We start from the raw sequence: 24,620 nt of genomic DNA on the forward strand, positions 1-24,620 counted from the left end.
CTTGGTCTGTCCCTTCCATTTTCCACTTTTCCCTTTTACTGTAGTTCTAAATGTTTTCTCCTCTGTCTTATTACCTTTACACATACGTGAAATGTGGCCTTTCTTCCCACACTTGTGACACACTTGATCTTTGTAAAAGCACTCACTTTGGATATGATTGGACTTTCCACATCTATAACATTTCTCTTTGGACGATTCTGACGACAGAGACATGGCATTTACCTTCAATGAGTTGCTCAAGTGCTGTGATTCTCTAGATACAGCCTCCATTGACATCGCTATATCCACAGCCTTTTTATACGTGAGCTCCGATTCAGTCAATAGTTTCCTTTGTATTGACTCGCTACTCAGGCCACACACGAATCGGTCTCGCAGTGCGTCATTTATATTGTCGCCAAACTCACAGTACTCCGCCAGTTTCTTTAACACTGCCACATATTGTGCGACACCTTCCCCCTCAGCTTGATTTCGTTTGTGAAATTTGAACCTCTCTGCAATCACAATAGGCCTGGGGGTAAAATGTGCTTGGAGGGTGTTCACAATCGCATCATATTCCATAGTCCCGGGCTTAACTGGTGCAATGAGACTACGCAAAAGTCCATAAGTCGACGCCCCCATTACACTGAGAAAAACTGGTACTCTTTTTTTCTTCGCTAGTGTCATTAGCCTCCACAAAGTGTTCAAAACGTTCAACATACGTAGGCCATTGCTCACTTGCCTCGTCGAATGCCTCGACCTGTCCGATGATCGTAGCCATCCTTTTCGCTCGACCGATGACTCAATAATTTGGCAGTGGGAACTTTATTCTCGTCGCCAATTTATGTTATGTCTGCATCAATATGCTATAATAACATATATTGTTCTGTTGTGTTTCAGAGTATACACGAGGGAAACCAGAGACATGTCTGCACTGTTTAAAGACTGGTTTTTAATCGGCACATTGCAATATCAACACCCAACAGTACAGGGGTGCCCTCTAGTGACCATCAGGTATTGTAACATCAACCCAAATACATTACACTTTCTTACCGGCGTGGGGGCCCTCTCGACGCCCTGGTCCACACGTTAAAACAGCTACTGCTTTAGGGTATATAATGTGTAGACTATAATTAGGCCTGAACAGAGGAATTTATTATTGGACATATTTTGAGTTTCGGGGGCATTTTTGTCACTTTCAGTTAATTTTTGACATTGAGCCCCCTCTTAATTTCTTGCACTGGTTCACATCGAGAACTTCCCTTCATATTAATGTTTCTTGATGTTTACCAAGCACGCCCGCGACGGTTCCCAGCGCGCGCTTGAGAGAGAGCGCTTGTCCTCGCGCTAACGCTTGTGTGGGTTTGTGTGGAGGTCACAAAGGAGAACTAGGGGAAAAAGCGCTGCCATGAGAGTTGATCAGGATTTTGAACATGGAGAAAAGTCTGCAAACTCGGTGAGCGACGTGTGTTTAGTCTGAAAAGGAGTTTATTTATGAGATAAAGACACGCAAGACAGCAGTCACCTACATATTGGGAATTGTGTTATGTGCCTTAATTAAAAAGTTAACTTTAACAAGATTTTTTTTCTGAATCTGACTAGCAAAACTGTCATATTTACACGCCAATCTGTTAAAAAAGTTGTGTTTACATATTTCAATAATGTTAATAATTTTACGGCTAACGTTTACATTATTTTAACCTTCTAATAGGCTAGACAATTTTTATCGATTTTTTTGTTGTTGTTTTTTTTTGCCTATGCCTTTTCTTCTGAATGAAACCTAGGAATTATTATGTATATTTTTGTTTGCTTGTGTCACTCATTAATGCACCATGATAAACAGAGTCGTTTTCTGTGTCGAAGGCCTAAAATAGAGCTGTGAGCGCGTACTCACAGGCCTCGAGCTCACCATATATGTCCCCTGCTTCCAGTCTGGGGTGTCTGGCTGCCTTCACGTCTATACCGACATTCCTACCTGCTGTCACAGTTGCTTTATATAGTTCCTCAGGCTCCTGCCGTTCTCCTTTGAACCACAGACGTTTTAAATATTTACATGCCACCAGAGCCTATTTTCAGAGGTACTGTATTTAAACAGATGTAAATTCAAATCTGAGACAGTGAAGGAGATGTGGGTTTCAAATGTGTTGGGCTTTGCCTTTTTGATTTTTGATTTTATTTTTGCATAAATGTAGATCAAACCAGATCCTTTACTTCACCCCACGCAGGTTTGACAACTGAGTCAGAAATGATGAATGTTGGGTGATAAATCCAAGTGCAAATTGCATTTTATGTCATATTCTTGATTTTAACTAATCAGTTCACACCTCCTCTTTTTCTCTGGAACGGATCTTGTTATTGAGTGGTTAATTGCTCAAGTTGGATCTTGTTATCACAAACAGAGGTATTGTCAATATGCCTGGGGCAAGCATTTTCATTTCTGATGAATGGAAATTAACAGCAGGATGTTTGCATGTCTTTTTCAGAGCCAAATGCTGATTTACCAGCTCAAAGAGATCACTGGCATTCAGGATCTGCAGGTTCTCCAGAGCGCCCTGAACGTATGTTCACTACAGCAGCACATATCCATGTATTTATAACACAAGCAACAGATGTAATAACACTGACATGGCTATAAATAGAACATAAGCCAGACAAATGTTTGTAAATATGTAAATCATACCATGGGCAAACCTTACATTCAACAGTGAGGTTCGGGTAACCTAGGTATGGTACTCAAACATGTGCATCAGGAGACACTCAAGCAAAACAAATGACTTTGTCAGAGAACTCTGTTCTGGACTGTCCAGAATCTGGTTTACTGATATTGTGTTATATTTTAGTTGTAATGACTAATTGCAACAATGCTTTCCTTCTTTATCCAGGCAAGCCAAGGTGATATCAGCCATGCCATCGGGCTACTGACCACTCAGGTCCCAGAGGAGGAGCACACGCCGGAAGAACCCATTAAAGCCAACAATGAGAGACAGACCTCTAATACACAGAACGGTGGGCTGATTCTTAAAATGTAACATTTAGTTCACCCAGCATTGAACATATGGTTACATCCTATGGGAAGACAGATATACAGAAGACCCTATCAACATAAAATATTTTCATGTCATCACATTTTCTCTCTAAAATCAGATTGATTTAAATGTGTATCAAATATTATATTGAAGACATAGTTCATCCAAAAATAAAAATGTTGCAATCATTTCTCACCTGTTGTTCCAAACCTGTATGACTTTCTTCTCTGGAACACAAAAGGAGATATTATACTATAAACAGTGGTACCTACAATTGTTAAAGAGCTATTTTTAATAAAACTCTTAAAATTAGATTTGTTGGTGTAACCTAATTTAATTACAGTAGGTTGATTTATTGATGTTAAATAGGGCTGTCACTATCGAATATTTTTGTAATCGAGTAATCTAACGATTATTCTGATAATCGAGTAATTTTGAAAAATTATTTAATAACTCAGATTGCATAAAGTTGTCAAGGTGAAGTCACGTTTGGCTAAAATGCATTAATTATTCTAAGTTTTGATGTATTTTATGATTAAATAACAGCGACAAAACAATTGTGCAAACAATATTTAAAATCCACAGGCACCCAAAGCAGGTCTACAATATACATAAAACAAATTAAATGTGCAGTATTTAAGATTCAGAAACCCTTGTTATTAATGACACCTGTGTCCGTTAAGTGAACTGCAGCCAGCTACCTGTTGCTGGTGCTCGTGCACACACTCCATATGGACGCTAGCAAGCATCGACCAAAACAATGACGTAACATACAGAGGCTGACAGTGATTCACCGGAATCATGCTGACAGATGAGGTAGTATAACTAAATTTACACAGTTATGATTGTTTTACTACAAACTTTGAGACTAAACTAAAACTACTTATCAGCTTATATAGCATACTTATACACACATAAAGCTACATACTACCAAACTATACCAGACAGTTTACAGTTATGTTGCACTATTGTATGTTTTGTTTGTCATATGTTGTACTACGAATAAAAAAACAACGTATTTGCTTAAATTTATCCTGTGTATCTGACATTTAGTAAAGAGAAGAGCCAGATGGGATTCAGTAGATAAATGTTTTTTTGTTTAGTTTTTTTTGGCTTACTCTGAGTTTGTGTAGGAGTCGGTGTTGTGCTGGGTGCCGGGCGTTTGCTGGATTCCATCTCTAATGTTACCTAGTGGTGCAGTTTGTATTGCAGTTTGTTGTCACTGTTGAATACCGGAACAACTGAGGCAAAGCTCTCGGGAGCATGCATAAACATCTCATCCTTTGGATTTTCCCTGCAAAAGCGACCCACTCCCTTCGCATGAAAATCAGTGTACAGGCTTTAAGGCAACCTAGGAATTCCGGGAAGGGCTAATTTGCTAAGTTGTGTTACAAGCCGTTCACACGTTGGCAAAAAAAGGCGAATATTATTTAATTTGTTACATATTGCACCTTTAAATAATTAAGCTGAAAGACATCGGCTTCTCCAGGTGCGCCCAACTTTTTTTAAAAAGCAAGATCTGCTTTTTTCTTTAACTAGTTCAACATGATCTATCCATTTTAGCTTTAAAACTCAAATATGGGAAAACAGGCCATGGAAATAAAATATTTTATCTTTTCAGAAACAATGTCTGCCCACCAATCATGTTTATTTAGCTTTCATTGAGCTTTGTTTTACAGCATACAGACCTGTGGTTTTGTTCAGTTAATAAAGATCTCTGGGTCCCCACATTGAGTTTTACCTGTAATAACAGCCATAACTATAAAATATTTATCGTAAGTGGGGTATTGGGATCTATTTATTAAACATAATCATCACAGAATCAAATTTACATGAGGAGGAAGATCACATTTACACTGAAACTGTAATTAATTTACGCAGAACATAACTCAAACAATAATTTGATGAAAATAACTTTCTTAGATATTTTGGATTCAGTCAGATTTATTGAACAGAACTGGGTGTTTAAATTTAATCAAGTCCGAAGGCCGTCTTTTTTGTCACATTATTTTATGTTGCCTTTATAAAAGCCTACATTGCAAACGATTGTGTAGATAAATAGGTTTAGACTGCATTCCAATGTGGGTTTTTTTCCAGCTGAGTTCAGCATGTCCTGCGCAACAGCAAAAAGCTTAACTTCTCTCACGTATTTGGAAACAGCACCGCAAATTGCATGCAGTCTGAACTTACCATGCTGCGTTCATCAGGTCTGTGAATACTGGATATAATATTTTCAAGTGCTGTTACTGAATTGATGTTATGGCTTTTTTAGATCCTGCATTGTTTTTCAAAATTAAAGTGAAGAGCTGTCACACAGCTAACACCTCTAATCGTTATGTGTGTCACTTCTGTCTTATTTTCAATTTGTCGATTCAGCAATTTTGTAATCGCTAAAAGTTTACGAGTAATCGTGACAGCCCTAATGTTAAATAATATTTCAAAAGTTTATGAAACCAGTTCATTTATAAATTACCACATCTAGCACATTTTTGTGTAGGCAGAACATTATCCTTAGTCACCATGCACTTTCATTATATGTAACAGATGCAATGAAAGTGAAGGGTGTCTGAGACTAACATTCTGCCAAACATCTCCTTTTGTTTTTCAAGAAAGAAATAGTCAGGTTTGAAACTACATGAGGGTGAGTAAATACATAATGTTTATTTTTGTGGTTGTTTTATCCATCCACATGTAACGGTCATTGACTTGCCCTCAGGTCCTGCCAATGACGATCTGCAGACCGCCATTGAGCTCAGTCTACAGGAGTCACAGCAGGTCGAAGCAGAGAGGACAGAGCTTCACAGGTTCAATTCCAATACTACAGTGCTTTGGTGGAAATTAAAGAATACACCTGAACTCCCACCCCCATATGAATTGGCAGCAATGATCAAATTCAAATTTAGACTTCATTCCCCACTGCTGTTCATACTCTAGGGCTATCAAGGTTAGTGCTGAAGAGAATGCGGCTCGCATGAAGAAGAAGAGGTGTGAGGGGTCTGGAGAGAGCTGCAGCCCTGCTGACTGGATCCGACAGGAGGACTGGCCCGTGGGTATCCGGAATGTAGGAAATACCTGTTGGTTCAGTGCTGTCATTCAGGTGAGTGGGTTGCTTAAAGATCTCGTGAAATAATTTGGCCTTTGCAGTTTTCTGTTCTGTGTTGACATATTCCCCATTGAAACAGGAAGTCTAAGCAGGAAATTTTTTTTTATTTGTTTATTTTTTATAGCAAAAAGGCATTAGTTAAGTCACAGACATTATTATTTATTTGCTACTTGCTAGTCGGTTCAGAGACTATTTAATTATGAGAGACAGGCCACTATTAAAATGAATGGGAGACTGCCCAACGGTCAAAGGATTTAAAAAGGAAGTCGTGCCTTACAGGTAAAAGAGCCAATCACTTTTAGATACAGGCATCGTTTGTCAATCTACTCGAGAATGCACATTAGCTATACGAGCCGGGAAAATTTAGCTTTTTAGCGTAATATGAGTTAAAGAAGCACAATTTATGATACTGGTGTTTTCAGATTTCACTGTTGATTTGAAATATGTAATTTAAACATAAGCTTGGCAAGCAGTTTTAGAGATTTCGGTGCTCCCCCATTCAAGTAGATAGAAGCTGCACTGGCCTGACTGGAAATAGCCTCCAGGGAGCGTTCCAGAGATGGCCGACAATGGACTAACTTGCTAGAAAGACTTTGGTTGGTTGCAGAGGGAGGTACTTTCTAATATTTGAGAGCACTTGATTGGACAAATATCTGAGTTGTGCAACATGATTCATCAATATTTGTGGTCAAATTTCCCGTAAGAATAAGATTGTACATTTAAAATGCATATATGAGCTTGAAGTGAATATTGTGAATGTTTAGGAGTACACTAGCATATAGAGACCTTCAAAGCCAACACATATGCACTAAATGAAACAAAACTATAATTTTGATTTCATGGGGTCTGACATCGTAAAGCTTTGTTAGTCTGCATTTTCATGAGAAGACACTTCATAATATTTCACTTATTTGTGTGTGTGTGTGTGTGTTAGCTTTATTTTTGTGACCAATTTTTTATGGCTTATAAATGTGTTGTTAAAACTAATTGCAGCGTGTTAGGATCATTAATCTTATAGCAACTGAACAGATTCTTTGGAAATAAAACTCTAAAATAAAGGACTGCTGAAAAGACTGCTTAAAGTGTTCTCAGCTAACCTGTTACAATGTAATCTGGACATATTGTGCAAATTAAATTAGCGGTGTTGCTAATGACTGGAGAATAGAGAAGATCAGGTGGAGCTTCTGTTTTTATTCCCGAATGCAGAAGCATCTCAGTGCTCTAATTTTATTATAGCTATTCTAAACTTAATTTAGCGAGGCTTCTCAAATGTCTGTGATGAAACTTTAGACTTTATAGATATTGATAGATGTCTGAGGTCATTAAATAGAGCATTGTTTTGATGATATCCTAAGCAGTGCACTGTATACCCTGATGTTGAAATGAGTTATAGCATATAGATAAGTAGTAACAAAAACATCTTTTGTTAATATTTAATCCAGTTTACTGTAATGTGCCTTGTGGCTAAATGTAAGATGATGTCATCTAAAAAGGTAGACTAAGCATGTACGTAAATATCCCTTTTATTTATGTCCATGAAATGTACAGATATACAATCTGTGTATTTAGTTCAAATTCAAATTTGTTTATTGTCATGTCAGAGGGTTACTCTACACTGAAATTCTTTGTGTGTCCATCTAATGTTCTGCAGTAGTATACAGTATAATAGAAAAAAGTATAGATAGAAATAGCAAATATTTAACTATATGAATGTATATATGTATATATATATATATATATATATATATATATATATATATATATATATATATATATATATATATACAGTGCATTCATAAAGTATAATATTTTTTTTTGGATAACTACAAATTTATTAAAAAGAAAAAACTTAATTATAATTTACATTTATTCATTTGGTAGATGCTTTTATCCAAAGCGACTTACAAAAGTGAATAATTTTAAAGAGACAGTGGTACGAAAAGTGCCGTATTGCAAAGTTTCACTAGCATCCGAATAGTAGTATTCAAGACAGATTAAAGTGCAACAAGAATTTATTTTTTTAGTGACTGGTTAAGTGCTCATGGAAAAGATGTGTTTTTAGCTGTTTTTGAAGACCGAAAGTGAGTCAGCTTCACGAATGGAGTTGGGAAGGTCATTCCACCAATGTGGTACGATGAAGCTGAAAGTCCGGGAAAGTGTTTTGGTGCCTCTTTGTGTTGGTACAAGGCAATGTTCCTTAGCCAACTGCAGGCTTCTGGTGGGAACGTATCTCTGCAGAAATTATTTTAGGTATGCTGGAGCAGACCCAGTGACTTCTGTATGCTAGCATCAGAGCTTTGAATTTGATACGTGCATCAACCGGCAGCCAGTGAAGATCACATTGACATAAGTATTCAGACCCTTAACTCAGTACTTAGTTGAAGCACCTTTGCTAGCAATTACAGCCTCAAGTCTTTTGGGTTTGATGCGACAAGCTTTGCACACCTGAATTTGGGGATGTTCTGCCATTCTTCTCTGCAGATCCTCTCAACCTCGGTCAGGTTGAATGGGACCATCGGTTGACAGCAATTTTCAGGTCTCTCCAGAGATGGTTTGGTTCAGGCTCTGGCTGGGCCACTCAAGGACATTCACAGAGTTTTCCCTAAGCCACTCTTGCATTGTCTTGGTTGTGTGCTTAGGGTTATTGTCCTGTTGGAAGGTGAACCTTCGACAAAGTCTGAGGTCCTGAGTGCTCTGGACCAAGTTTTCATTAAGGATATCTCTGTATTTTGCTGCATTCAGCTTTCCTTCAACCCTGACCAGTCCCTGCCACTGAAAAACACCCCCACATGTTCACCGTTGGGATGGTATTACATAGGTGATGAGCAGTGCCTGGTTTCCTCCACACATGACGCTTGGAATTGAGGCCAAACAGTTCAATCTTTGTTTCATCAGAGCAGAGAATCTTGTTTCTCACAGTCTGAGATTCCTTTAGGTGTTTTTTGCAAATTCCAAGCCGGCTTTCATGTGTCTTGCACTTAAGAGAGGCTTCTGTCTGGCCTCTCTGCCATAAAACCCAGATCGGTGGAGTGTTGAAGTGATGGTTGTCCTTCTGCATGTTTCTCCTATCTCCACACATGATCTCTAGAGCTCAATCAGAGTAACCATCGGGTTCTTGGATACCTTTCTTACCAAGTCCCTTCTCCCCTAATTGTTCATTTCAGTTGTGAGACCTTATATAGACAGGTGTGTGCCTTTCTAAATCATGTCCAATCTGTTGAATTTGCCACAGGTGCACTCCAATTAAAGTGTAGAAACATCTCAAAGATGATCCAGAGAAATGGGATGCACCTGAGCTAAATTTCAAGTGCCTTTACAAAGGGTCTGAATACTTATGTCAAAGTGATATTTCAGTTTGTTATTTGTAATAAATTTGCAAAGTTATCAAAAATCTGTTTTTTTTTTTTTGCTTTGTATGGTGTAGATTGATATGAAAATAATAATTTAAAGCATTTTAGCATAAGGCTGCAACATAACAAAATGTGAAAAGAATGAAGGGGTCTGAATACTCTCTGAATGCACTGTGTATATACAGCTGTGTAAAATATAAAGAGACCACTGCAAAATTATCAGTTTCTCTGGATTTACTATTTATAGATATGTGTTTGAGTAACGTTTTTTTAATTCTATAAAGTACTGACAACATTTCTCCCAAATTCCAAATCAAAATATTGTTATTTAGAGCATTTATTTGCAGAAAATGAGAACTGGTCAAAATTGTGGCCATCCACCTTCCTCTTGAATGCATTCCAGAGGTTTTTAATGGGGTTCGAGTCTGAAGATTGGGCTGGCCATGACAGGGTCTTGATCCAGTGGTCCTCCATCCACACATTGGTTGACCTGACAGTGTGGCATGGAGCATTGTCCAGCTGGAAAAAGCAATCCTCAGAGTTGGGGAACAGTGTCAGAGCAGAAGGAAGCAAGTTTTCTTCCAGGATAACCTTGTACTTGGCTTGATTAATGCGTCATTCACAAAGATGAATCTGCCCAATTCTAGCCTTGCTGAAGCACCCCCAAATCATCATTGATCCTGACAATATTTGTATTTGGAATTTGAGAGAAATGTTGTCAGTACTTTTTTTTTTACTCAAACACAAACCTATAAATAGTAAATCTAGAGAAACTTATAATTTTGCATTGGTCTCTTAATTTTGTCCAGAGCTGTATATACACACACACAATTATATGCAAGTAGGCAAATAGCAAATAGTGCATTAAGGCATTAAACAATATTAATGTGCAAATATACAGTGCAATATACGCTCAGTCAGTGTAGTATCACTGTCCATGTACAGTATGTAATATTCAATGTGCATACTCCCAGTATTTTGCAAAGGATACTGAATTTGTGTAGTGTAAATGACCATGTATGTGATGTGCCAAAGTCCAGTGTTGGATGAACTCCAATCTCATAGCCTGGAGTGGATTGAGGGGATTAATGGTGGGAGAGGTAATGGGTGGGAATTATTTATAAGTCTGATGGGTTGTGCGAATAAACTGTCATTTTATATTTGTACAGTGTTTTGTTGCACAGTCCATATAGAGGTAGAATTATAATATAATTTTATCTTTTTATATATTTTATTCTGAAATTGAATGCATACTGTATATGTCTATTTTGTTATTTGTTGAACAAAGAAAGCGTCAGATTTTTAAATGTTATCAGATTTCATTAATAATCACAAATCAAAACCATAATTAACCATTAGCGTTCTTTTGACTCAAACAGGTTTCAATGTAAAAACGTAATTAAGTTTCTTACCTGATGTAGTTTTGTTGGCATTTCTCCCAAAGGTGTGATTCACCAAAAGCGCTGCCTGAACTGACTGGTTCGTGATTTGCAAATTTGCGCATGCTGCGCGAGTCTGTTGACTATACTGCAGTCTTTCCACACTTTAATATTGTTTAGCTTCACATTAAGCTCATGAAAACAGTTGACAAGGAAAAATACAAAATTGCACTCTATGTCAAAAAGGTTGCCGAATTCCCTGATATATGGTAATAACTATGAATATGAACTAGTACTGAATGCATAGAATAATAAAATGTGCAAAGCTTTAGGGCTGGCCAATATCACTCTTGCCATTTTGCTTTGTGTGCAAAATGGCAAGAGTGATATTGGATGTTGAGGGAAAGAAGCTAAAATGTGCAAAAGCCACATGAATATAATTAATACAATTCATTACATAATTAATGACACAAATGCATTCATTGCAATTAATAATGTAATGTATGGGAATCTTTTTTCCTCTTGTTTTTAGTCACTGTTCCACCTGCCGGTCTTCTGCAGACTGGTGCTTAACTACTGCCTGTCTGAGAGAGTGCTGGAGAAATGCAAGAGTCATTCAGTGAGTAATCTGCCAGATGAGCATGAGTGTCATTTAGTCTTAATGAAGTATGACATGGACAAGAAATATAATTGAATGGAGGAATAATCACTTCTGTCTTTTTAGATGCCTTCATTCAAGTATTCCTCAGCATTACAAGCAAATCTTCATAAATTGCTGATTGTATTTCTGTTGCAGGAGAAAAGGAACATTGCCTTCATGCAGGAGTTGCGGTGTCTGTTTGCACTGATGGTGGGCTCCAACCGTAGATTTGTAGATCCCTCTGCAGCAGTCGAGCTTCTCAGGGATGCATTTAGAACGAGTGAAGCACAACAGGTAAATCATTTAACTGATATAATTTACAGCTGTCCTTATTAGTTGCAAGTGGTGCACTAAATAAAGATATCTTCATATTCTCCATTCACAGCAGTTTAGAAAGCTGCCAGAGTGCTCCTGCTAATTAGGCACAGATGTTTATTTTAAGTTTGGTTATTCTAGGATGTCAGTGAATTCACACACAAGTTGCTTGACTGGCTAGAGGATGCTTTCCAACTGGCTGCTAATGGAAAGTAAGTTTATAAATACAGTAACCATAACTTAATTGTTAACCTTGTAAATATGAAATAATAAATATACCATTGTTTTACAGCTAAATGTGTTAAGTGTTGTGTGTAATTAATTTATGATGGTCATATAGTTCCATTATAGTTTTAAAAAAGAGCATAAAGTTTAAATAAAACGAATATGTTTCATTATAGTTTTAAAAAAGAGCATAATGTTTAAATAAAATGACAAGGTTTCATTATATTTGAAAATGTAATTTCTAAAGTGGCAGTGCAAGTAAAAATCTGAACAATTGGACAAGAAAAATTATTGTGCATGGACTCGTTTAATTAATAAATGTTAATACATGTAGCATTTGCTATATAATCATGAATATCTTTGGTATCTTTGATTGTTAATGTACTTGGCAAAAAAAATTAAAACATGTCAGCTTTTATTTTCAGTAACCCAGAGGATAAACAAAATAACCCAATGGTGCAGCTGTTTTATGGAACCTTTGTAGCCGAGAGATTTCATGAAGGTGAAGGAATGCAATTTTTCTTTTCTTTTTTTTCTTATTCTGTGCCTCTCAAACCAACAGTTGTTTAATTATGTTCAGGAAAGACTATGTCCAACATTGAGCAATTTGGACAATACCCTCTCCAAGTAAATGGCTTCAATAACTTAGATGAATGTTTGGAGGGTGCTATGGTTGAAGGAGATATTGAGTCCCTTCATTCAGATCAGACAGTTTCCTCCTGTCAGGAGGTGAGTTTTTCTTATTGATAACATCTCTCAGTACATATTTAATCAGAAAGTAACATGATGTTTACACTGGTTGCTTTTATGAATTTCAAGTATGTGATTTTTCATTGTCTGCAGAGGTGGTTCTCTAAGCTGCCACCAGTACTGACCTTTGAGCTGTCCAGATTTGAGTTTAATCAGTCTTTAGGACGACCAGAAAAAATACACAAAAAACTGGAGTTTCCCCAAGTGATTTATATGGACAGGTTAGAGGTCTTCTTGATCATTGGCCCCAATGTGCTCAATACGGCTTTTGAAATGACAATTTGCTGTTCTTTGTGAGCAGATATCTTCACAAAAATGTTGAACAGACCCATGGTAGAAGAGGAGAGGTCAAGAGACTCAAGGATCAGTTAACTGTTCTACAGCAGAAACTTGAGGGGTATGACTAAAATCTGAATGCATGCTATTTCATGTTATTATTTTCATAGGTATTCGTACAATGAATAACAGTGAGCGCGCACACACACACACACACACACACACACACACACCAGTAAATTTGTTTTGTTTCATCTGCTGAACACAAAGATTTTTAGAAGTATATTTCAGCTCTGTAGGTCCATACGAAGCTAATGAATGGTGATCAGACCTTTGTAGCTCCAAAAATCACATAAGGGAAACAAAAGTAATCTGTAAGACGCCAGTGGTTAAATCCATGTCTTTAGAAGCCTATAAAAGGTGTGGGTGAGAAAGAGATCAATATTTATGTAATTTTTTAATATCTAAATCTCCACTTACACTTTTACATCTGAAAGTCACATGTGGTGTCACTTCTGAAAATGAAAGATAAAGTGGAGATTTAGAATAAAAAGGGACTTAATATTGTTCTGTTTCCCACCCACACCTATTATATTGCTTCTGAAGATATGGTTTTAAACACTGGAGACATATTGATTACTTTTATGTTTCCATTATGTAATTTTTGGAGCTTCAAATGTCTGATCACTATTCTCTTGCATTGTGAAGAACAACAGAGCAAAAATATTTTTCTAAAAATCTTCATTTGTGTTCTGCTGAAGAAAGTCATACACATCTGGGATGGCATGTGAGTGAATAAATGAAAGAGAATTTCCATTACTGGGTGAACAATCCCTTTAATGTTTAATAATTAAATTCATCCATACAAAGAGTGCAAATTACTTTTATTAGTCCCATTTGGATTTCATTTATAAAACATTTACATTGTAGATGCTGTCAATTCATAAAAATAATTTTTTACAAATATTATAAATACCGATAATATCCAGGTTAACTCTGCAGGCACACTTTGAATATTGTTCCGTCTTTGTTTTTCTGTTGTAAAGCTATAAAAACTATGGCTCAGGGCCAGCCAAATACCCCCTCGCAGACATGTTGCAGTATGTGCTGGAGTTTGCTACCACAAAGCCCACAAGTGTATCACCTGTGAACCCTTCCCTAAACACAGAGCCCAGCTCAGGTGACACCAGGCAAGGCCCAACATCAAACATGCTCTTCTGCATTTTACGATTCCCTAAGCTGCGTGAGAAAGAGCTATAAACTTTTTTTTTGTCCTCATTGTTTGTTTACGCCTCTCTGTTTGTCTCCCATTCTAAATGTTTAATTTCTTGCTGTAGTCAAACAGAAACAGATGATGATGGCTCATTAGCTGGTTTTGGCTGCCTGCAGACCGCTACACAGAAAACTCCTATACACAAGCCTTTTACTCAGTGCAGACCCCTTATGGAGGAGCCACTGCAACCAGCCCCCCACAGTGTGACTGAGGAGGAGCTGTACTCCGTCAGGGGCTGCCTACAGCGTTGGAGAGCAGAGGTTGAGAACACCATAAACGGTAGATGTTGTAATGCTGATGGAGAATTAAGGCGAGAGAAGGTGGATCTAAATGCAGGCTATTTAATGAAAACTTAAATGAAACACAAAAACATAAGAACACTGAAAATCTTAAAAATACAAACACATTGGCGAGCAAAACAACCAAACCATTACAGCCAAACATGGAAAAGAGCAGACAAAGACAGAGAGCACAGGAGGGCAATATATACACCGGGACTAACAATGATAACAAGAAACACCTGGGGAACAATCAAAGGAGAACAAGGAACAGAGACAAGAACAAAAACATGATTTCAAAATAAGAGTCCATACAAAACTGAAGTCCAGAACATATGTTACACATTTTAGTTGTTTCTTTCTCCCTGAAAAGCCACACATTGAGTGAATGTTTTTCTTTATATTTATATATATAAGCTCTGTCCAAAACTACCTGCGGAGACAGCATATTAAGGCATCATGGGCATGCTCCTAATGTGAAGGCAATTTTTTTTTTTCAAATGCAAATTGCATCTCCCATGTGGAGCATTACCAGTATTTGTGTGCTGCACACAGGTCTGGACTGGTAATCTGGCATATCGGGCATTTTCCCGGTGGGTCGACACACTTTGTGGCTGATCAGGTGCGGACTAGCCAGCGGGAGAACCGAGCGGGCTGGTGGGTTGGCCGCGATAAGCTAAAATGCATAACGGACCACAAAACGCGATTTCACTTCCCAGTCCAGCCCTGGCTGCACAGTTTAGTTGCTTCATATGTCCTGTAGAGCATTCCAAATAATAGAGCAATTCCTTCCTTAGAAGGCAACTGCCTATATAGAAAGTGGGCAGCAAAGCAGCTCACTAAGTTTTGAAAAAGAGTTATAATGTACATTTTAATGTTTCTCTTCTGAAGGCCATAGTTATTTACAAGTTATCCTAATGTGTTTGTGACTGTATCAGGATCCTGCCTCGGGCTAAGCGTATTGATCTGTGTTCTCTACCTGTGTGCAGATCTTAAAGCCAGCATTGACAAGGTCAGCCAGGCTCTGGAGGGCATGTACTCAGATAACAACTTGTGCCAGGTAAAGTCTATATCCTGAACACTCATTAGTACTTTTATTATTGATGGAGACCTTTCAAGATATTTGCACTATTATGCAACTATTTACTCTACATACTCATTCCAATAAAATCTGATGCATTTTCTGGTATATCCAGGTGCCGTATAGGCTACATGCTGTGCTTGTCCATGAGGGACAGGCCTCTGCTGGTCATTACTGGGCCTACATCTATGATCACGCTCTTAAACGCTGGCTTAAGTACAATGATGTAATGGTAACAGAGTCAACCTGGGAAGAGCTGGTCCGGGACTCATATGGAGGCATGACCAACGCCAGCGCCTACTGCCTCATGTATATCAATGACAAGTTACCGTACCTCATAGCAGGTACTTTCCGCATGTTTCTCTCAGAGTACATGGTTGTTTTGCTGAATGAGTTAAGCATATCACACTTATGACTTAAAGCATCGACATGATGAGATACTTAGATTTCTTTCATGTATTTTTAAAACCACTTGGGAAATTGAAAGTCAATAGCCTCCTTTGGCTAACTTACATTATTGTTTTATCTTGAGAGAGTTTCTGCTAAATAGTGATCCTTAAACACTCTCTGTAATGACTTTTATTTTCATTCGTTTGAAATGTTTAATGTGTAATTGTATTATATTAGAAAATGCTAAATCATTTTCACAAATCAACTCAGACTTTTGAACCCCGCTGAATATGAAGTTATCAACTTTTTCCCACAATTTTCGTGCTTATGAATTGCAGAAGACATGGATGATGAAACAGGGCAGGTTCTGAAAGGAATGGACTCTCTCCCACCTATCCTGAGACGTTATGTTCGGGAGGATAACCGCTGGTTCAAGCAGGAGCTACAAGAATGGGAAGAGCAGTTCTGCCAAGCCCAACGTGAAGAACGGCAAGAACTTCAAACTCACACTTCCATCAACAGAGTAAAACCAGTCGCAGAACAACCACAGAATCTAGAGCAAGAACAAAAGCTAGAACCAGCCCAAGAACACACTAATGAAGTAACTGAAGAATCATCTCAAGATCCAACACCAGCACCTACCCAGGAATGTAAAGGTTAGGTCCTTTTCGAGAGAATTTGAGATGTTTTCCATGTATCTGTTGCAGCTATAATTTCAGTGTCCCTTCACTTCTCAGAGCCTGTGGCCAGTTTAGCAGCTCTCAACTCGATATTATCAGAACCTAATGAAAATGTGAGAGAGGGAGGTGAGGAGGATATCACCAGCAGCTTTGCACAAGGCCTACCAGAAGAGGAGAAGCCAGAGCAGGATCAGGTGAGAGTATGGGAATGGTATTTCAAGACTTGGAAGACTGGGTCACATATACAGAAATGTAGGCTGCATGTACAGTACAAATGGGTCACAAGCCACGTCCTCGACATACACTGCAATAGAATTTCAGTACCAACGTAAGATATTCTTTAAAAGGATCACATTACAACCATTTGTTGAGAATGATCTAAGTGAGTAAGACATTTTTATAAAGAAAATGATGTTTTATGTACAGTGGGGTTCAAAAGTTCAGACTGAAAATCTGGGGTTAAAAATCAAATTCATATGTGGCAATAAGCAGTTTTTTGGAATAAGAAATATTTAAGATTCTGCATCGTTTCTAGGTCACTGTCAAATAAGCAAATCTGTGACAATGACCATGTTAACGCCTTTGAAATCTCATTCATGATTTAAAGCATTGACATGATGAGATTATTTATTAAGATTTCTTTCATGTATTTTTAAAACCACTTTGGAAATTCAATGTCAATAACCTCCTTGGCATACTTACATTATTGTTTTGGCATGAGAGAGAGTATCTGCTAAGCACTGAGCCTTAAACCTTCTCTGTAAAAACTTTTATTTTCAAATAAATGTCTATGAATATTTACGTTGGAGTTCAAAGTCCACACTTAAAATCTGGGATTCACATTCTGATTTAAAACTGGAAATACTGAAAATGTATACAAAAGGTTTTCTTGCCTTTGTGGATATGCTCTTTGGAAAATGCTTGGATAACACGGATCATCGGATTTTACACAAACTTGTGGAGTCCATGCATGCACAAATGCTGTACATGTTGTCATTAAAGCAAAAGGGGGACACACCAAACAATAAGAAATTCTGAACATTTTATCCAATTTTGTATGTTGATAATATAATGTTTAATAAAAAAAAAAATATATATATATATATATATATATATATATATATATATATATATATAATTAAAATTAGGACTGTCGTTAATAACGCGCGACTAATTATACAAAAATAACGCGTTAAAATAATTAACGCATTTAATCGCATCCTTGTAGTACCACCTATATACTCCAGAGGGCAGTAAGTGAAATTTCAGCTGTATGAGCAACACACAGTTTATACAGTGAAGAAAACAACACAGATATGCATTACTAAGGGTTCAAATGCGAACTAAGGGATCGCAATATGTGTTTAAAGATTGAGTATTAAACTATATTTAACTTGACACAGTGACCTAAACATTTTATTTTTATGATGCAACACACCCGAGATGCGATACAAGCATGTCTGACGCAGGTCTTATGGTAGGGTGACCACCTGTCCCGCATTTTGGTAAGAACGCATTTAATCTTTCTAGTCTTTAATAATGGAATTGATGTGCTTATTTGGAAATGTGTTTTTAATGATTAGATTATTATTTTCACTTCATTATATTTACATTGAGTAGGCCTGAGCTGTTAAAATGAGTTTGTATCGTAGACCTTATGCCAAACTGAGTGACGTTCACAGCTCCGTCATTAACATTTAACATCACTGCAAAAATACATCTAATATAAAATCAATATTTATTCACCTAGTACAATAATAGTAAGTTATCTTTCCCTCGTGTCCGGCAAAATCAGGTCTACTAACCTGCAACAGCGCAATAGCCAGGTGGTCACCCTATGTATACCCCTGGCTTGTTTCTAAAAAAAAGTCTGACGCAGGTGTACATGGACGGGTTCTTAAACAAGCCCTCATAATAAATCTCCAACTGATTGAGAAATTCACTTTTGAAATGGATTGCTGTGAACTGCATGCCAATGACTGACTTATGATCAATAATATGGTAATAAACAATACATTGTTTACTAAAGCCACTTTTATATTGTTTTATCAATGATTAATCCACAAGAATGTAATGCATTTTAATTATCTGAATATTTTTTTATTTTATATATATATATATATATATAATTTTTAATATTTAAAGATAACTATGTATAATTATTTCTTCATTATGTATTGAATTATTGTTATATGAGGGGCTTTCTCAGCAAATATTTGTATATGCGATTAATTAATCGAGACGCCATGTAATTAATTCGATTAAAAATTGTAATCTATTGACAATCGAATTAAAATGCAAAACAAATTAAAACAAAAGAATTTTCATTATTGGACTTTGAAATAGTACTAGAGTTATGTTGGAATGTGGGAGAGAGTGTTCCTAATTTAAATTAATAGTTATATTATTATTATAAACATGTTTGTTTATACTTGATTAATGTTTAATGTTTTTGTCACTCATGTTGCAAAAGCCAGGTATTTTGTAAATGGATAAGGTCTGGAATAGAATATGAGGATAATGTTCATCAGACAGCTGCGAGCTGTCCAACATTCCTCGCTGTTTCTGATTAAGGTCTCAGGCAGGGTTGTTGAGGACAGTGCGTCAGCAGAGAAGAGCCACAGGCTTTAAATAGAGCATGAACTCTGTGTTTCCTACACCTACCATCAAGAACAACTGGATGCATACCTTTCCACAGCCGTTAAGTGATTACTGAGAACATACTCATGATGCTTCAATCAACAGTCAATTGTTTACGCCTTGTGTGATCTTCATATCTTCATCTAGTCTTTAGAGAGGGTAATCTTGCTTAATACTTGACTTAGTATATGGAGTTCCAATCGCTTGTTCTGTGATTATACTGTCATTTATGACTCCTTTTCTGCATTCCATTAGGTACAATCTCAACATGATGACCTTCTTATAGTGCCTTGTCATAAATGGTAGTGGGACGACCTCTAGTGGTCAGTATCTCTTACAGCCATAAGCATTTAAAAAAATCCTTTCCCATGCTAGAATGCATTTTGTATAATGGATAGTTATGACTCTATATTCTGATTGGATGAATCACATTCAAAGGCATTTAAAAATGCTGATAAATGCACACCTGTGACTTCACATTCTATAATAAGTTGTCATGTTGCATGGCTACTGTAAACAGTCTATGGTTTGGCCAATGAACTATATTACTTGGCAGAAGAATTGCGTATTCTGATTTTTCTTTTAATTAAAGGTGCAGTGTATGTCATCTTGGACCTCGACATACAGCAGCTTGGAAGCAGCATAATTTAAAATCAGTATGTAACAGGGTTCAATAGAAAGGAGGAGGCAGGAACTGGACAAAGCATCAAAGTAATGTTTTTAATAAACTTAAACACAAAGACACACAAAGTTAAACGAATACAGGACAGCTGCCTGTAGCTCTTTCTCTCTTTCTCTTTCGCTGCATCTCGTTGCACTTATCCCTCTCCTTGGCTGATTAGCCCGATTGGGGGCCGGTCGTGCGCAGTCATTGTCCAGTCCCGCCCCGCCCTCCTCCTTGTCACACAGTAGCTTTCAGTTTCAGATGCCAATGTTGAAATTTAGTATTCTCAGTCAGCCACGATTACTTTTATCAATGAGTGAAAGTGTAAAATAACAGGACGGTTACTGAGATTAAGCGAGTAGTAATCGGCTGGTTATGTGATTCTAACATTCTAACATGGCAGCCCCCATGTGTGAACCCTCTCCAAATAGAATAAACCAGCTTTAATAAGGTTACTGATATGACTAAAGTCTTCCTTTAATGTAAGTGATCATGATTTCCTACGTATATTGCAAAATTACAATTCATGTCTTTAGGTGTTAAACTTTGGTTGATGAGGAAAAAATTACTGAGTGCACCATTAATGTTACTATATATTGAAAATTGGTGTCTTTTATTGAATTGCTGTTGTCACTTTTTTATTAAAGAGGTCCCACAGTCATGGAAATCTGGAAATATCAGGGAAAAAAAAGAAAAAAAAAATGTGATTTCCCCTCTTGGAAAGTCTTTGAAATGACAAAAATCTTAAAATTTATAAAAATGTATATATGTGAATATGTTTGGTTTAGCCTCTCTCTAAAATAATTGGCGAGAAATTGCTCTTTGTGCACTGCTTGTGTTAAGTAAAACTTGCCTGCGAGTCATTGTTATAGCATAGTATGATAACACTAATAAGTGTAATCATTTAAATCTATTAATTCTAAAGACTTGTACCTGACATACAAATGGAATCCTAACCAGCAATTTCAAAAAAATTATATCAATTTGAATCCAGGGTGTGCTGAGTGACTCCAGTGAGGCTTCCTAAGCAACCAGTTGGCCCGGTTGCTAGGATGGGTAGAGTCACGTTGGGTTAACCTCCTTGTGGTCGCTATAATGTGGTTCTCGCTCTCAGTGGGGTGTGTGGTGAGTTGTGCATGGATGCAGTGGAGAAAATCCATTATATCCATTATATCCAGTAATCAGGAAAAACTGGGAATCCTGAATAAAGCAAGAAGGTTCTCAAGAATGTGCATAATGCTAAGTCATTGTAGCATTGTAGCTTTGCATCATGCCAAAGAACACCCCTATGTGTAGACAAATCAATGTAACACACAGCCTCTTGTGGCTTATTTCTGAATGATGAATTGATAAGATTATTGACAGTCATTCAGCCCCCTCATTCTCTCTTGTTTTCACTCTATGTATTTCAGCAGCCTGAGGCTAAGTCAGCCTCTGAAGACAGAGCTGAGGCAGAGGTTGAGGTAGAGGAGCTGGTCATCAGTGATGAGGGAGGACCAGAGGCAGAAACAGACACACAGCCCCAGACAGAGGCCTCGTCCACAGAGGAGAACCCAGCTGCAGCCAGACGCAGGCAGCCTGAAAATGAGGTGTCAGAGGTGGAGATACCAAATGTAGGCAAGATCCTGGTGCGCTCTGATGCAGATGGCTACAATGAAGAGGTAAAAATCATCACATAACACAGGAAAGTGATAATGAACTGTGTAATATCTTCTTTTAGAAAGGAAGCTATGAAAATGATGAATGATCAGATCATATTATTCCTCTTGTCTTCTTTAATTTAATAGATGATGCTAACCCCAGCCATGCAGGGTGTTATCCTTGCTATTGCCAAAGCAAGACAAGCCTTTGACAAAGATGGGCCGGAAGCTGGACTCATTAAGGTATTATCAGTAACATAAAATTTCTCAGTGAACCACTTGGCACTTCACATATCTAATCTGAATTTCATTTCTTTTGCACTAGGGTATTAAAAGTAAGGTAATTTTTTGAATGTTTAAATCATTTCTCCTATACCAGACTAATATGCAGAGACAATTATATATTATAATAAAAACACGACATAAAAACAAACACCAAATTTTGTCCGACCAGTGGCAGATGGGGAGATTGAACCTATCAACATTTTGCAATTTCATTTGGTGGTAACAGTGGTGCAAAAATTGCACACTTCACCTTTAAATTGGATTGCTTGGCACTTGATTTAACAACCTTAGCATGTTTATTTATTTTACTATTTATTTCTTTGGAAATTAAAGAAATGGTGCCCCTCACTGCATCCCTTTCTTTGGTCTCTCCATCAGGCATTTCATGAGGAATATTCCAGATTGCATGAGCTGTCCCAGGAGGAGACCACACCCCAGCAAGACCCTCGACTCCAGCATGTCCTGGTCTACCTCTTTCAGAATCAGGCATCGAACTGTATCATTGAGAGGACACTACTGGAGCAGTTTGCAGATCGTAACCTAAGTTTTGATGATAGGTAAACAATACCACTCTCTTCATCTTTCTGCCTTTAAATCAAAAATGTTATGCAGTCATTGTTTCTTGATTGATGGGTCTTAATTTTATTTTGTAAGTGATAAATTGCTCAGAGAATCATGCATTACACACATTTGTTTTTGTATCATGCTTAACATGTATCATATCATATATCATGATATGACTTAGTTCTGATATCTTTGCTGGTTTTGTTGAAAAGTGAGCCATTCTGTAGGTTCCTTACACATGGAACTTCTCAAAGTTAAAGAAACAGTTAAGGTCTAGCCAGTGGAATGATTACGGATTGTATATCTTAACCAAAATAAGCCATTTAAATTGTTGTTTTGTCCTCTTAGGGCCATCAGTATCATGAGAGAGGCCAGAACTAAACTTCGTCTCATTAAACCAGAAGACATGGACATGGATGAGTATTTGGTAAAACCACTTAGGCTAACTACTCTTTTCACTTCTTTATTTGTAATCTATGTACTTCTTTAAATTTCGAACACTACTTTCTTTATTCTCTTTCCAGCAATGGCATGATGAATACAGCATGTTCAAGACTGTGTTTGCCTACCTGTTAACAGGTCTTGAGCAGTATCAGAATGGAAAGTATGTAGTCATGGAAAACGGGCAGGATCTGAGCATTATTTATGTGCAAGATTGTTTAAAAACTACAGCATTTATATTTTCCCTTGCAGAATAAGAGAAGCACTAAATTATCTTGCACATGCACACCAGGACAATGCAGTTCTTCTCAGGAAAGGAGAGAAGAAAGGAGTGAACCAGTCACTTATTGCACTTTACAGGAGAAAATGTCTGAAAGTATGGACTGCTCACTTCAATAACCGTAATGTTTTAGGATTTAAAGTAACATTTTATGTACTAAATGATTGCACTTATAATGTGCATAATTCAACACTTTGTAAATTAATCTTTCATCTTAAATGTTTTTTTTTTTTATTCTCCAGTAGTTTTAAACCATTTTTTTTTTTTAAATGAAACCAAGAAATTAAAAAAAAGAAAATTTTTAAACACATAGTTGTGATGTAAATGATGTTGATCTGTATATACAGTACAGTTTGTTCTGTGGATTTATTGCACCCTGCAGGAGCTGAATGAAAATGCTGCCACACTCTTTAAAAGTCAAGATGAGAATAACGTAGCAGAGGGAGTAACCATCATGAACGAGTGTGTCATCCCTTGCATGCATCTCATGGTAAGAGACAGCGTCAGTCAAGAGGACTTGGATATCATCGAGCTGATCAGGAATTGCTGGTGTTCCTACCTGGGGCAAGACATGGATGGTGGGCTTTCACACTATTTCACTTTTTGTATGTAAACTATGATAGTGAGATTTTATATCCTAACTCACATAGCTGTCTTATGTTCGGATAATCAGATTATCTGCAGGAAAAGCTCAGCGAATTCCTACCAAGGGTCCTGGACTCTTCTGCAGAAATGGTGGTGTTGAAGGAGCCACCCAAAGTGAGGAACTCCCCCCATGATCTTTGTAGCCGCCTTACTGCTGTTATGGAGTCCATACACAGCACCTCAGTTGTCATTGTGAAGTGAAGCAATATCTTGTGAGACAAGGTTGAAAAAGATTGCAGTACAGTGACAAGGTGATTTAATCTGTCTCAGCCTGAGCTGGCAAACTGTTTTTGCTTCACAATGACAATGAAGTTATGTTTTTCTTTGTCAAAAAATTATTTTGTCATGACATAGCACACTGTTCTATATTCACTGTGTTCTGAATTCCTTGAAGGGATATTGGATTGGCTGCTCTCACTCATTGTAGACATTTGATCTAAGGAATAATCAAAAAAGGTTACATTTTCTAAAGCGATGACACTGCAGGTTTGATAAGAGGGCAGTGAAGGCAGTGTAAGTTTTTACCCCTCTGTTCTTTTCATGTGAACCTTAGACATATTGCGTGAAAATAGTGTTTTATAGAGATATGCTGAAGTCACTTTATTTCAGTCTACACTTAGCTGAAGATCCTCTATATATTCTTTCTTTGTACAGCAAGTTTGTCTGATTTTCCACTCCTTTGTTCTACCCCTCTCTTGACTTTCAATAAAAAATGTATT

At 37.3% G+C, this 24,620-nt stretch overlaps 1 protein-coding gene across 3 annotated transcripts; it reads left to right on the top strand.

Annotated features, from left to right (window-relative positions):
* Positions 1 to 510: 510 nt before the first annotated feature.
* On the top strand, positions 511 to 24,620 carry LOC127625216 (ubiquitin carboxyl-terminal hydrolase 28-like). Of its 3 annotated transcripts, none has more exons than XM_052100362.1 (26): positions 511 to 990; positions 2,460 to 2,534; positions 2,859 to 2,982; positions 5,719 to 5,806; positions 5,937 to 6,099; positions 11,367 to 11,453; positions 11,631 to 11,768; positions 11,931 to 12,001; positions 12,440 to 12,516; positions 12,595 to 12,743; positions 12,858 to 12,985; positions 13,066 to 13,161; positions 14,087 to 14,230; positions 14,378 to 14,592; positions 15,581 to 15,651; positions 15,788 to 16,016; positions 16,401 to 16,718; positions 16,800 to 16,936; positions 21,459 to 21,707; positions 21,834 to 21,929; positions 22,350 to 22,528; positions 22,884 to 22,962; positions 23,060 to 23,139; positions 23,229 to 23,352; positions 23,639 to 23,834; positions 23,930 to 24,620. In XM_052100362.1, the coding sequence occupies exons 2-26, from the start codon at positions 2,466 to 2,468 to the stop codon at positions 24,100 to 24,102; spliced, it is 3,480 nt and encodes a 1,159-aa protein (XP_051956322.1). In that variant the 5' UTR covers positions 511 to 990; positions 2,460 to 2,465; the 3' UTR covers positions 24,103 to 24,620. The 3 variants fall into 3 exon arrangements, with proteins under 3 accessions (XP_051956322.1, XP_051956320.1, XP_051956321.1); XM_052100360.1 differs by lacking the exon at positions 511 to 990 and adding an exon at positions 1,044 to 1,432; XM_052100361.1 differs by lacking the exon at positions 511 to 990 and adding an exon at positions 1,044 to 1,432 and having other exon boundaries at positions 21,462 to 21,707.

Source organism: Xyrauchen texanus, chromosome 31 (assembly GCF_025860055.1).
Source record: "Xyrauchen texanus isolate HMW12.3.18 chromosome 31, RBS_HiC_50CHRs, whole genome shotgun sequence".
NCBI classification, from domain to species: domain Eukaryota; kingdom Metazoa; phylum Chordata; class Actinopteri; order Cypriniformes; family Catostomidae; genus Xyrauchen; species Xyrauchen texanus.

What these genes read in the sequence shown, in the direction of transcription:
- LOC127625216 (XM_052100360.1), top strand. Translation starts at nt 1,385, where the DNA reads ATGAGAGTTGATCAGGATTTTGAACATGGAGAAAAGTCTGCAAACTCG. An exon ending in CGGAAGCTGGACTCATTAAG is followed by an intron (nt 21,930 to 22,349) that starts GTATTATCAGTA and finishes TCTCTCCATCAG; the next exon opens with GCATTTCATGAGGAATATTC. An exon ending in GAGCAGTATCAGAATGGAAA is followed by an intron (nt 23,140 to 23,228) that starts GTATGTAGTCAT and finishes TTTCCCTTGCAG; the next exon opens with AATAAGAGAAGCACTAAATT.